Raw genomic sequence first — 14,695 nt, 5'->3', positions numbered from 1 at the left:
CCCATCCAGGCCAGAATAAGGCCTGGGTAGAGGTGGAGGGATGTACTGACAGAGGAGATAAAGTATTGCTAAAGAGCCTGGCTTTTGTTTAAATCTTGCCACTGGGGCTGTTCAAAATAAGACTGGCACATCACCCAGAGAGACAGTGCAGTTAGAGCAGCCTGCTTAATTTTGCTTTGAGCTCCTTGATCACCAGACCAGGGTGGTGGTATTTGGTTTGTAAGTTGTGGAGGAGGGCCAACTTCTCACCGAAAAGAAGCAGTTCACAACCCAGGGCAGAGGGCCCTTGAAGCTGCGGATTTAAACCCCATACCAATGGCAACCCACTCCAGTATTCTTGCCTGGAGAATCCCATGGACAGAGGAGCCTGGCGGGCTACAGTCCATGGGGTCACAAGAGTCGGACACTACTTGGTGACTAAACCACCACCACACGCCCCTTTGGGACTTCCCTCGTGGTCCACTGGTTAAGAATCCACCTTCCAATGCAGGGATTCAGGTTTGATCCCTGGTCAGGGAACTAAGATTCCACATGCTGCAGGGTCAACTAAAGCCATGGGCCATCAAAATAAAAATTAAAAAAAAAACAACTTAAAACCCCCCCGGCTCACATCTCTTCCAGCCTGCAGCTTCTTGAGGATGAGTCCTATTTGTAGAACCGGGGTCAGTTCTGATTTCTAAGGTTTCTTCTTTCAGTGGCTTGGGACTTGTTCAAATCAGTGTTTAACCTGTGGATTTTAGGAGAGCAGCGACGGTTTTCATATAACCGGCCTGCTGTTTCTAAATCCCTAGCCTCCCTTGGCGGAGGTGTTCAGGTTCTACAGGAAACGGCCGGTGGGAACGCTGAGGAGTTTCTTCCCAGCTTCCTTTCCTCGCTCACCTCTCTTCTTTCCAGCTCCCAGCATGTGTTTATAGGCCAGCGGTGACAGCAACGTACCGCAAGCTGAGTGGCTTAAGCAACAGAAATGTAACGCACTGTAAAAGGGTAAGATCAAGGTGTCAGCAGGGCTGTGCTCCCTGGCGTGGACCAGTGGGACACCAGTCTTTGTGTTTGCGGCCATCTCTGCATCCAGTTTCTCTTTCTGTATGGACGTCAGTCGTATCAGATTAGAACACATTCTGCTCCATTATGGTCCCATCTCAACTATTTACATCTGCAATAACTCTGACTCCAAAGGAGCTCACGGTCTGAGATGCTGGGAATTTGGATTTCACAGGAGTTTTGCTCCATTCAACTCATAATGCTGGCTAATAAATGCATGACTCTGTCATATTATATTAAGCTAGCTAAGAAGATTAAGTTCCATTCAGAGAAATAAACTAAAAAAGAAGATGGCACAGACCTTGCAGTCAGAAGTTGTGCATCCTGGGACAGTGTCAGTGTCCCTGGGGTTTTCTTTAAGGTCAACAGTGATGAAGTGTTCTTGTCACATCATTCCCACCTGTTAGGGTTGCCAGACTTTGCGAATAAAAATCCAGGACTATCTGTTAAATTGGCATTTCAGAGAATTACTACTTTTTTTTCCAGTGTAAGTATATCTCAAAGTATATATGGGGCATAATTATACTAGAAAAGTAGTCTTTGTTTATCTGGAATTCAAGTTTAACTGACCATCGTGTATTTTATCTGCAACCATACACCCAGCTTTGGCAAGGAATAAAATGTCATGTTTCTGGTCTTAACCATCAGAGTCTTTCTGATTCAAATACCCCACAGTATCTGGTATTACGGCCAGAAGTATATAGACTGTAAAAGGTCAGCAAAGAGCAGAGGCTTGAGTCCCGCCACAGACAGACTTGTGGCTTCCTGACTCCCCCTTCTGATGTAGAACAGGGGACCCCACACAGGCTGAAATGTAGCAGCTTCTTTTGAGTTGTTCCAAGAGTTTGCTGAGCTGTCTTGGGCAAACCAGGCGGTGTCAGGGTCTCCATCACCATCTGTCAAGTTGAGGGTGATGGTCACTGTGTCCACCCAGCACCTCCTGAAGACAGGGATCCAGGAGGCACTCACTCCCCAGATTGTCACAGACCTGCACCATCTGGAAATCGGTTAGAAACACAGACTCCAGGCCCCACCGAAGACTTCTGCCTTGGATCCCTCATGGTAACGAGACCTCCAGGTGTCTGAAGTGCTGCTGCCCGTGCTCTGGGTGGAACCCACTAAGTAGGCTTTCAGAGGACCCTGTGCTTCCAGCCCCCAAGTTCAGGGAGGGAAACCCCCTAAATCCAGGAACTCATTTGCATCTTTCTGTTCTCGTCCAATTTTGGCTTTTCTAGAACTGTTTTTAGTCTGAGGAGTGGAGGCGAGGGGTTACTGTTGTTGGGTGGATTTGGTTTTGAGCTGGGGCTGCCACTCTGCAGGAGTCAAGGGCACCTAGGTATTCCTGACACCTGGAGAGAGAAGGCTGGGTGTGCAGGGCCTGTTCCGGAGAAGGGCTGGTTTCACAGTGAGGAAGGAGGACAAGGACCATTCCCTGTTGGTCCCGGTGGTTTTATCACCACCAGCTGCCACGTAGCATTTAACAGCTGGAGATAAAAAGCCTAGGGACCCCCCGGGGTCCCTCCCCGCACCACAGTGTGGCTCTTGTTCTCACAGCCCTCCCAGGGCGAGACACACGGCCCCATCAAAACAACCTCAGACAGATGGTTTTAAAGCCTCATTCAGCTGAAAGCCTTTGTCCAGGGCTCAGAGTGTGTTTTGTTCCCTTGCTAGCCAGTAGGAGTTAGCCCTGTGCTTGTATCATGTACTTAGGAGATTGGCGTCACATACCAAACTGAGCCCCTGTTTGTAAGATGAGCTTGTGGGAGACAAAGAGGGAAGAGACAGGTGGGCGACAGTGACTCTAGAAGTGGAAACCTGGCTTGATTTCAGGCAGAAGCTGCCCAACCAGGACCTGTGGTCTGTCCAGCTGCAGGAGACTTGAGACTCAGAGTCTGGCCTCGTCCTTTCACAACAAGGAAAAGAGATGATGGAAGTACCTAAGGATACACCAGTAAGGACAGAGCGGGTGCTGGGCTGTCACACCCCTGAATGCAAATGGGGCGGTGGGCGTGACTCCAGGGGGCCCAGAGAGACTGGCAGAGAGCTGGCTCCATCCTAGTCCCTCTGGCCAAACAGCTGCCAAGATCCCCTTTTGCCCTGAGGTCCTATCTGTATGAATAAGAGAAAATGAAAATAAACCCAAGTCTTCACTGCCCTCACCGTATTGGATGGCATCTGAAGACGCGTGGGAGTTTATAGCCAGCCCTGGGTATAATTTGTTTGTTGTTGTTGTTAATTTATTAAACTTTCTTAGTCTGTTCAGGCTGTTGTAACAAAATACAGACTAGATGGCTTATAAACAACAGAAATTTACTTCTCCCAGTCCTGGAGGCTGGAGTCCGAGATCTGGGTACAGTCTAGTCGGGTGAGGCCCCTCTCCCAGGTCACAGGCTTCCTGCTGTGTCCCCACGTGGTGGGAGGGGCAAGGGAGCACTCTGGAGCCTCTTTCATAAGGGCACTAATTCCATTCATGAGGGCTGCACCCTCATGATTTAAACACCTCCCAAAGGCTCCACCCACTAATACCATCATCTTTGGGAGTTGGGAGTCCAACTGAACTGGGGGGCGGGGGACGACACCAACATTCAGATCATAGCACTTAATTATTTAAGTGTAACAGTTGTGCAGAAAAGTGGACGCACAGTCATTGGTCAGCCCCAGGTAACAGCCCCTCAGAAGTGTGTCCCTTTCCTGCCTAGACTTGATTTTTATCCAGTACCCCTGTTACATACAGCCCAGAGAATTTATGCCACGTGGAGCTCCTGAGGTTTAAGCAGGGGCCGCTGAGTTGCTGTGGCTAATTGTTAACCAGCCTGAAGCCTCCAAGCCGGCAGCATCTTTGAATAGCTGCCTCCCCTCCCCCACACGGCCATTTCTCCTGAGCAGATCTTTTCTTCTCCTATCTAGCCAGGATCGTTTTTTTTTTTTTTTCTTGCTTAGGTCTTACTGAAATAATTTTTGTCCTTAGTTAAACAGTGAACCTGATATTTTTATCCAAGTTAAAAACAAGGCTGAGATTTTAGACATGTTTTTGGTGTATGATCTTGAGTTGTTTTTTCTATATGGCTTTCAGTTCACATTGTCCCCTCAGTAGGCGCTCTTCAGGGACCACACAATTTCTGCCCAGGCCTCAGACTTGTGAACCACAATGAGGCTGAGTGTGTGCCTGTGGTATTTCTTGAAGGCCTCAGGCAGAGCTATACTGCCTTATAGAAAGAAATGGTTCCCCAGGGAAACTACGCAGAGGCTGTTCACTTTTATTTGTAGGTTCTCTTTAATGCCTCTCTCATTTTTTGCTACATTTTTGTATCATAAAAATATCCTTGTCTTCCTACCTCCAGTGAAACTGGAGAAAAATATATTGCAACAAATCGTGCAGTCTGCAGTTAAAATGATGACTTTGAAGACTCTTTCATTCTCTGAACAGCCTGGGAGAGAGAGAGAGAGTGTGTGTGTCTATTAAGTTTGCCAAGGCTGCCTTGGTAGCTTGGATGGTAAAGCGTTTGCGTACGACGCGGGAGACCTGGGTTCAATCCCTGAGTCGGGAAGATCCCCTGGAGAAGGAAATGGCAACCCACTCCAGTATTCATGCCTGGAAAATCCCATGGATCGAGGCACCTGATGGGCTACAGTCCATGGGGTTGCAAAGAGTCGGACATGACTGAGCGACTTCTCTTCACTTTTCTTCACTTCACCTCAAGGCTGCCATGATAAAGTACCACAGACTGGGTGGTTTGAACAGCAGTAAAGCATGCACATACTTGGGGGCACAGTGAGATGACTTTTTACATCTGTGTGTGCCATGCACCCATCCCCCAGGTCAGGAGGCAGCCCTCCTAGCTTCCTCAGACCCCTCCGGTGAACACCCCCTCCCAAAGCAACCACTTGTCTGCTGTCATGTTTTCTGATTAGTTTCTCCTGTTCTTGCCCTTCATTTCTCCCTGATTTTTGTAAACTGGCTCCATTGTCTGTATGGACAATGTGTTGGGATCCCCTGCTGTCATTAAGCATGGATTCCTGGGCCATGTCCCAGTTTCTGATTCACTGGCCCTGGGGTGGATGTGCAGCAGCGTGCATCCCTGAGGAGGCTTACACCTGTGTGTTATAAGGTGTTGTAAGCCAGGCACTGGAGATGAAAACTACTTGGGTTGTTTTCGTAAGGGTAAAAACCATGCTGCCATGCACAACCTTTTGCCGGTGTCATTTTGAACATGGCAGATATGGTTATACGACAAATTCCCAGAAGTGGAATTGCCATATCCAAAGGCTGATGGTTTGTAATCTCAGTGGAAATTTTCAAATCACCTTTCCAAAGAGGTGGTCCATTTCGCATCCCACTGCAGGGTGAGAGCCTGGTTTCCCATAGCTTCAGCAAGAGTTAGAGACCAGTTTTGGATTTATGCCAGTCTGATGGGTGGGATGGTATCTCATTGTGTCTGTAATTCGTTTCTCAGTGAGGTTGAGCATCCTTTTACATGTAAAAGCGCCATCTGTGTTTTTTTCCTCTGTGAATTGTCTGTTCAAATCCTTTGCCCATTCTTCTGTTGGGTTTGTTATCTTTTCATCCTCAAGTTCTAGGAGCTCTTCATACATTGGAAGATCAACCTTTGTTTCTAATCCAAATTATAAATATTTTCCGCTCAAACATCATTTGCATCTTGATTTTGCTTTTGGTGTTTCTTCATGTCAGAGTTCTGGATTTATTTATTGTGTAGAAGATTCAGAATAATGGGGAAACAGTTGGCCATAAGCATAGAAACCAATAGAAAGTAACTCATAAATCCAGGTTTGCAAGGGTGAGGAAGGAAGCTGGGAGCAGAACAGGCATCCAGGTTGTACAGTGGTATTCTTTGAAGCACCAGACAAAGGCAGAACCCTCGCTGGCAGGGCCTGGACTTTAAGCGGATGTAAAGAGCGGATGGGGCATCAGCTGTAGCTGGCCACTGGCCAGCTCAGGTCCCTGGGAGGAGGTCAGACACTGCACAGCTGTATCCAGACAAGATGGGACTTGTGGAGGCAGGCGGGAGAAGCTGCTTCCAGGTGACACCAGGGGAAACGGGAAAATGTCTGTTAGTCATAGGAAGCAAACAAAGCAGGAGGTGAGAGGGTGCTCCCGAAAGGGCCGGCTCCACCCGAGGTTGTCAGGACAGCCAGGCTCTTATTGAGCATGTTGATTCTCTTTTTAAACTGTTGTTGTTCAGTCGCTAAGTCGTGTCCAGCTCTTTGTGACCCCATGGGCTGCAGCACACCAGGCTTCCCTATCCTTCACTTTTAAACTGTGATCAGAGATAAAGCAAGTGCCACTTTTGACAGGAGACAGGATGAGTCACTTATAGAGGGAGGGTCATTATTGAAGGTGCTTCTTCCTGGGCAAGGTTAACCCCTCCGGGGGATACACTGACCTCCATCGTGGTGCGCGGGAAGAGGACTTGGAATATGGGCGTTGGGAGGTGTCAGGAGGCATCTGGGCTGGGGATTGTAAATCGGTGGCCTGTGGTCAGAGCTGGCTTATATGTGTATTTTCTTTGGCCAGTTTGGTAATTGGCCCATAAAGTGTTTTTACAATTTTGGAATTAGTCACCAGCATTTTAAAATCAGATGATTTCACGTAGGGAACCTCTCTCTCTGCTTTTGAAATACGGGGCCGCACCCCTCCAGTGGCCTTCCCCCTCCTTCCTTCACCCCCTCGGGGCAGATGCTCTGCACTTCACCACAATCGCCACTCCTCTCTAATGTGCCCCCAACACCAAGAATGCCTGGCAGCCACCGCATATCCTAGTCTGAATTGTTGTTTTTCTTCTAGCAAGGTTAAAAGGGATGTCACTCTTTTCTTAAACTTGTTTCTCTCTGAAAGTGGAAATGTGAAAGACAGACCAGGAGGGCCCTACAGCTGAGGAGAAACAGTGGGGAGCTCTGTGGTCCTGAAGACTGTTAGTGCAGCAGACTCTGGGTTGAAAGGACTTACCTGAAGACGCCTGGACCACTTTGCTCATTGCATTCTCCGCCTGGTCTCTGCGGGCATTTTGCTGTGACTCTGGGTTGGAATCACCTCTCTGGTCTAAGAGCTCAGATGTGCCAAAACATACTCTTCTTAAAAATCACAGCAGCTCAGAAACTTCCCTGGCGGTTCAGTGTAAGACTCTGCACTTCCAGTGTAAGAAATGTGGGTTAGTTCCCTGGTCGGGGAAGTAAGGTCCCACATGCCATGCAGTAAAGCCAAGAAAGTTTTTTTTTTTTTCTTTTAAAAAGGGATCTATTGGCTATACCCCAATACAAGATAAAAAGTTAAAAAAAAAAAAAAAAAGGACCTAAACTTTAATAAAAAAAAATCACAGTAGCTCACTGCCAGACTATTGCCATTCTTTTTTGAGAGCTCATACAAGGCGGGGATGCTGCTTAAAGGGTCAGAGGTCTAACATGGGGAGAGACGGGATTTTTTAAGAATTTGTTAGCAACCAAACATTTAAAAAGAAAAGAAAAAATCCATTTGTTTATAACCTCCTGAAAAAACACAGGTTTCAGACCTCCATAGCTCCGTGGTGAGCGGAAGGGGCCAAACCAGTCCCCTTTCCTGCTCTAATCAAGGGCAGGAGGGTAGCAGATAAGGGGAGAGCAGTGGAGATGCTGTGCGTGAATCAGAGCACAGCTCATGAGTGCTTGTGTGATGCTCCTTGCTCTGTGGTAGGAGAAAGAAGTCCAAGGATCAGCTTCTCATCAGTCAGGGCAGGGGTCATGAAGGGGGGTCCTGTTGGCCTGAGGTGGCTTTGGGGGCCGGGCTGGGCTGTGGGACACTGGGAGACCTGAGAAATGGCCCTGTCCCTTAACCCTGTGAGTTCTGCTTCTTCGTCCACTCTGCTTCGCCATGGATGGGGACAAGAACCAAACCAGACAGCAGGTTGACGCATTCTGAAACTGTGGGCGCTACCAGAGGACAGATTCCAGAGGGAACTTGAGAACCGTTCTGCATGGCCAGCCCACCAGATGGTCCTTGTGAGTCCATTGCCCACATCTCTCTGGATTTGTCTTCTCAGACATCACGCTGCCACCCTCGGAGTGGAGGGCACGCCTGCACCCAACCCTGGCCTCCTATGGGCACCTCCTGACCGCTCTGCCGGTCCTATTCCAGCCCACTTAACCCGTCCATCTGACAGGAAGAGTGATCTTTACAAAAGGTGTCTGTGACTCAGTGCTCCAGAACCTTCGCTTGCCTTTGGATGATTGTCAGGGGTGTGGGGTGTGGCACGGCCTGCTCACCTCTGCTCTCCAGGTCACCCAGTCCTCTGCCCACCAGGATCTTCCCTGGTTGCCTCTGTCCAGACCACTCTGCTCTGACCAGCACACCTCAGTGACGCCTCCTCCCCAGGGCCCTGCCCTGATCCTTTCCTGCCCAGGTCGCAGCACTCATCACACCTGGCCGCTGTTTTTTTTTGTTGTTATGAAATACGCCTATCATGAGATGTACGATCTTACCCGTTTCTGAGCGTCCAGTTCAGTAGTATGAAGCACACTCATACTGTTGGTGCAATCTCCAGAACGCTTCATCCTGCAGACCTGAAACTGCATCCATGAAACAGCAGCCCCACATCCCTCCCCTGCCCCAGTCCCTGGCAACCACCATTCTTGTTGTCTTCTCTGAATTTTTCTCCTCTGGGGCCCTTCGGTAATGAAATCATGCAATATTTGTCTTCTAGTGACTGACTTATTTCACTTAGCATGATGCCCTCAAGGCTCTGTGTAGCATGTGACAGGTTTTCCTTCCTTTTTAAGGCTGAATGGTGTTCGTGGTCTGTTGTATGTATGGACCATAGATTTTGTTCTTCTGTTCATCTGTGGATGGACAATTGGGTTGTTTCTACCTTGGGCTGTCGTGATGTGTGTTGTGAACATGAGGTTTACAGATATTTCATTAAGATCCTGCTTCCAGTTCTTTTTCTTCTGTGTACAGAAGTGGAACTGCTGGATCATCTGGTAGTTCTATTTTTAATTTTCCAAGGAATCATCATACTGTTTCTGATGGTGACTACACCATTTTACATTCTCAAAACAGTGAACAAATATGGTTCTAATTCGTGCACACCCTCACCAACACCTATTCTTTTTTTCTCAATTGTGGCCATTCTAATGGATTTGAGTACCTTATTGTGGTTTTGATTTGCATTTCCCTAATGATAGTGATGTTGAAGGTCTCCATATACCGGTTGACCATTTGTATGTCCTCTTTGGAGGAATGTCTATTCCTTTGCCCATTAAAAAAAAAACAACTTCTTTTCCATTATGATTTATTACAGGATATTAAATACAGTTCCCTGAGCTATATAGCAGGGCCTGTCTTCCTAGTTTGTGTATAGTGGTTTGTATCTGCGAATCCAAACTCCTGCTTTATCTGCGTACCCCTCCCCCCACCTCTTTCCCCTTTGGTAAGCATAAGTTCTCTATGTCTCGAGTCTGTTTCTGTTTTATAGATAAGCTCATTTGTGTCATATTTTGGATTCCACGTATAAGTGATATCATATGATGTTTGTCTTTCTCTGTCTGACTGACTTCACTCAGTATGATCATCTCTAGGTCTTCCCATGTTGCTGCAAGTCTTTGCCCAGTTTTCAATCTAATTATGTTTTTTTGTTTTGTTTTTGTCGTCATTGTCGGCCTCTGGTTTTGGGTAGAGAGAACTTGGTCTGTAGGTGCTAAGCTGCAAGAGGGCAGGGCCGTGCCCACCTCCTTCCCTGCCATGCCCCAGTGTCCAGCATGGAGCCCTCCCTGCCTGTGGTTTATTGGTGGGTGAGCAAATACGCATGGAGCTCTTATCAGCAAAGGAGTAAAAGGATGTTAGTCCACGCATCCCTTCTTGTTTCAAGAAGGATTTAGGGCTCTGGTCACATCTCTTTGAAAGCATAGTGAATAGAGTGATGAATGAAAGTAATTTGAAGAGGCTTTAAGATGGATAATCCAAAGTGTTGACATTTTTTTTTTTAAGATTTGTTTATTTTGGCTGCGCTGGGTTTCGTTGCTGCGTGGGCTTCCTCTAGTTGTGGCAGTCAGGCGTTACTCTTTGTTGCCGTCTGAGGGCTTGGCAGTTGCCAGTCAAAGGCTCGAGAGCACTGGCTCAGTAGTTGTGGCTCATGGGCTTAGTTGCTCTGCAACATGTGGGATCCTCCCCAACCAGTGATCAAACCGGTGTCCCCGGCATTGCAAGGTGGATTCTTAACCACTGGGCCACCAGGGAAGCCCTTGACATGTGTTATTCAGCTACTCTGGGGCCATGCTTTTTTTGGTTGAGTCCCATTTTGCCTAATAAGGCTGGTCTTGATGGTGAAACTTTGCATGTATTATTTTATAGTTTCAAAATATGCTGCCAGCTAGTTAGTCTCCGTTGAACCTCCATTACAAAGGCTGGGAAAGGGTGATGCTGGCCTTGCAAATGGAAGGGCGGAAGCATAGGCTGACCCACAAGCCTGCCTCTTTGCTTCCTCCGTCCTGGGTCCCAGCTCCCAGCCCGGGTCTCAGCCCCTGCCTGGGTCAGTCACCTCGTCTGACAGGTCTAGGCCACCGATGGCCCTCCTCCCTCCCTGTTTCCTCTTCTACTTGACTTCCTGTCCCCCGAGTTCCTTACCTGTCTCACTGGCCTCTGCCTCCAGGCCCAATGCTTATGCAGCACTGCTGCCAGAGTGAACTGTCTGAAACCCAATTTCCGCGTTTTCCTGTTGAGTTTGAATTCTTCGATGTTTCCATGTTGCCTTCAGGATCATGTCCACACCCTTTTATGTGGTACCCTGGCCGCCCTCAATAATGTGTCCTCGTTCCCTGCATCCTTAGCAGATGCTCCTCTGCCCAGGATGCTCCACCGCCCCCTCCCGCCGCCCCCCGCCTGCCTACCCCTGCTTGTTCTCAAGTTTCTATTTCATCCCATTTATCCTGACAGGCTGCCCCACCTCCCCCGCCCCAGCTGGAGTCTCCCTCACCTGCCTTGGCTCCCTGTGTGGCTGTGTTTACCTCTTGGTACCATGTGGTTGTCTGCCTGTCTGTAGGTCTTTGTACACTTATTTGTCAGTCTCCTGACTGGTCTGTGCTCTCCGAAACTAAGGCAGTGTCTTTTGTCTCCATGTTTCAGCAATCAGCCCAGTGGCTCTCACAGAGTAGGGTGTTTGTGGAAGCAAGGAGGGAGAGGACAAAGGAAAGCTGGTCTGATCTCAAAGTTCATGTCTTCCTGCCCCCTTCCCAGCCCACTCCCCACCCCCTCCACCGCCCACCAGTACATTCTCCCAGTCCGGGGTGGCGGGGTCATGGGTTGGCTCCCAGAGTGACCCAGTCAGCTCTTCTTGGCTCTGGCCACCCTGAAACTCACTCACCCTGGCCTACCTTCTGGTAAATGCATCCCAGCAGAGAGAGATGACTCATGTGTGTGTGACTCAGCGTGAAGGCAGCACAGCTGGAGAGGTGGCCAGTGTGTCTGCCCGGGGGAGGGAGGGCCACGGAGCACCAGGGATCCAGGCCTGGGACCTGAACTCCCGCAGGTCTGCCAGCTGGACAGAAGGCAGGAGCCGCCTCTGTCCGTGGAGGGAGTGGTTGCACTAGCAGAGCTTTGCAAGACTTAAGATATCTGAAATTGCATCTCGTTTATCGCTACTAAATACTATTTTTTAATAACTTTAGTGTATGCTTATAGGCACTGGTAAGCATCTTGCATGCAACCAAAACAACAACAAAAATAATAGCAGATACAGGTACAGTACTTCCTATACACCAGATATTATTCTAAGTAAGCACTTTGCCTTTTTGAAGTCACCTAATTCTCACAACAACCCTATAGTACAAGAATTCCATTATCCTCATTTTATACATGACGAATCTGAGGCCCAGAAAGGTCACACATAGAGGTGCCCCAGAGCTACATAGGGAAGAAATGACATTTTCTTTGTTCATTCGTCTGTCGACGGACGCTGAGGTTTGCCTCCGTGTCTTGGCTTTTGTAAAATAATGCTGCTGTGAACATTGAGGTGCTTGTATCTTTTCAAACTATAGTTTGCCTCTTTTTTTTTTTTTCTGGATAAAGATGTTTTATATATATACAGTGGAATATTAGCTGTAAAAAGAATGAAATAATGCAGTTTGTAGTAACATGAATGGATATAGAGATGATCATACTAAGTGAAAGTAAGTCAGACAATGACCAGTATTTTATGATGTCACCCATATGTGGAATCTAAAAGAATAATATGAATAAATCTATTTACAAAACAGAAACAGACAGACATGGAAATCAAGCTTATAGTTACCAAAGGGGAAGATAGGGGGAGGGAGAAGTTAGGATTGACAGGATTAACAGATGCGCAATACTATATATAAAATAGACAAGCAACAAGGAATTACATATAGCACAGGGAAGCTATTCAGTGTCTGTGATAACCAATACTAGAACATAATCTGAAAAAAATTATATATAACTGAATCACTTTGCTGTGTACCTAAAACCAAAACAATGTTATAAGTCACCTATACTTCAGATTTTTTTTTTTTTTTTTTTTTGAGGAGGAGTGGGTTTCCTGGTGGCCTAGAGGTTAGGACTCCCGGCTTTCGCTGCCATCGCCTGGGGTCAGGAACTGAGATCCTGCAAGCTGCACAGTGTGGCCATAAAGCAAAAAGAGGGAGTAGATAAATGACAGTTTTGATACAAGCTCAGGTTTCTGAGTCCACACTCTGAACCCCACCCCGTGCTTCCTCAATGAAGTCTATAATCTGCGGTCCTGTTTTTACAGAGGAGGCGATTATGGCTCAGAGAGGTTGGTCACTTTTCTGTAGTTACACAGCCAGGGAGTGGTGGAAGCTGGTTGTCTCCAACCTCTAGCTGCAGCCACCAAGCCCTCCTGCCCAAATCAGGGCATGCCATGGGCTGGTTTCTCCTTACCCCTCCCCACTGGTGCTCCCGGGACCCAAGTCCAGACGGTGGGTGGGTTCTCTGGAATAAACTCATTCTTCTCAGGCTGAGGTCACAGCCAAAGGGAAGCCCTTGATGGCACATTCCGCTCCAGTCTCCCTTCAGTTGCGGGTTGCAGAGCACTTCCTCCGCCGGGGGTGCTGACGTGGCTCTCCTTGCCTCCGCAGACGGCGAGACGGTGCACTACCACTACGGCCCGAAAGACCTGGTCACTGTCCTGTTCTACATCTTCATCGCCATCATCCTGCACGCCGTGGTGCAGGAGTACATACTAGACGTGAGTGCCGGGTCTGGGCTCGGAGGTGGGAGGCTGAGGGGACGCGCGGGTGGAGCGGCCGCAGCTCGGAGGCCTCGGTCCTCCCCTTTCGCAGGCTCCGGCTCCCTGGGGGCTGACCTTCCATACCACACTGTGTCCCCCCCCCAACCCCCAGCCTCCTAGTAGTGGTGTTTATTCACGGGAGGGAGCTGCCTGAAGTGTGTCGACACGGCGTCATCGGGCTCACACGGCACGGGTCGGGGATGTCGCCTTCACATCTTGGCTAAAAACATCCACCTCGCCGCTCTTTCAGAGTGCTTGCCTTCAACTCAACGCTGTGTGCACATTTGACACTCACACGACATAGCTTCAGCCCCTTTGTGGGGAGAGCAAAGGTGTTTGAAACCTGCCCGTTATCCATACACTTATATATTAACGCGCAGGTCCCTCTCTATTCTTTAGAAAATCAGCAAACGGCTTCATCTCTCCAAAGTCAAGCACAGCAAGTTCAACGAATCTGGGCAGCTGGTTGTCTTTCATCTCAGCTCGGTGATCTGGTGCTTCTACGTGGTGGTGACGGTGAGTGGTCCTCGTGATGACCGGGGCCCGGGCAGCCGTGGCATCGTGGTAGAAGAGGGGTCAGTGGTTTAGGAGCTGTGTGAAGCCAGGGAGCATCATCTGGTCCAAAAGATGTCACGGTGATGACAGCGTACAGCTCCGTAGCTCCATGTCCGCTCCCAGGGCCCCCGCACTGTGTTGTCCCTTGAGCTGAGGTTTATGTTCACCTTGGCACCTGGGTCATGGATTGAAGAAATCCAAGCTCAGGTTTCGCAGTGGTCCTGCAGTCACATGGCTCCGCAGTGGACAGGACTTGAGGCTTTGCTTCTGATTCACCACGTTGGCCTCCCAGGGCATGGCCAGCTCTGCTGTGTGCACATCAGGCCCCTGAGAGTCAGCACCGCCCCCAACGAATGCCTGGAGGAGCAGACAGCTGCTCCTCCCCTCTTTGTGCCTCCCCTCTTTGCACAATACGACTCTTAAGCAACCTTTGATACAGCCAAATTCCTTTGTACAGCAGAATGTGGACAGTCCTTTGAGGTTGCCGGTCATGCTAGGAAGTTTTTAATTCCCCAACCACAGCCTGGAGCACCTCCTGTCTGTAACCAGATCTCTTCCTCAGGAGCTAGAATCGTCCTGTGAGAAATCCAGGCCGGGGGCTTGGAAGATTCTGCAACCTTGTGATCTTTTAGGAGGTTCTTTCCCTGCCTCCCCTGACCCCTCACCCCGCTTCCTCTTCTTTAGCGACAGTGGCCCACTCTCCCATCCTCAGGACCCCTCTGTCTCTGGTCTGAACCCTGGGCCCATGTTCTCAAAGCAGGACTCAGCATGTCTTTCAGCATGTTGCCTGTATTTCTGTTACCACAGAACACTAGGGATTTGAAACCCAGGGCCCCAGGCCTCTGTGC

At 48.8% G+C, this 14,695-nt stretch overlaps 1 protein-coding gene across 2 annotated transcripts in view; it reads left to right on the top strand.

Moving 5' to 3' along the window:
* TRAM2 (translocation associated membrane protein 2) overlaps window positions 1–14,695 on the top strand; it is a 69,373-nt gene that overhangs the window by 39,025 nt on the left and 15,653 nt on the right. For both annotated transcript variants that reach the window (XM_061398422.1, XM_061398423.1), the window contains exons 3-4: window positions 13,141–13,250; window positions 13,692–13,808. In XM_061398422.1, the coding sequence (XP_061254406.1) occupies window positions 13,141–13,250; window positions 13,692–13,808 (227 nt within the window). The remainder of the gene's footprint in view (window positions 1–13,140; window positions 13,251–13,691; window positions 13,809–14,695) is intronic.

Source organism: Bos javanicus, chromosome 23 (assembly GCF_032452875.1).
Source record: "Bos javanicus breed banteng chromosome 23, ARS-OSU_banteng_1.0, whole genome shotgun sequence".
Taxonomy (NCBI): domain Eukaryota; kingdom Metazoa; phylum Chordata; class Mammalia; order Artiodactyla; family Bovidae; genus Bos; species Bos javanicus.
This window is presented reverse-complemented; position numbering and strand designations above follow the sequence as displayed.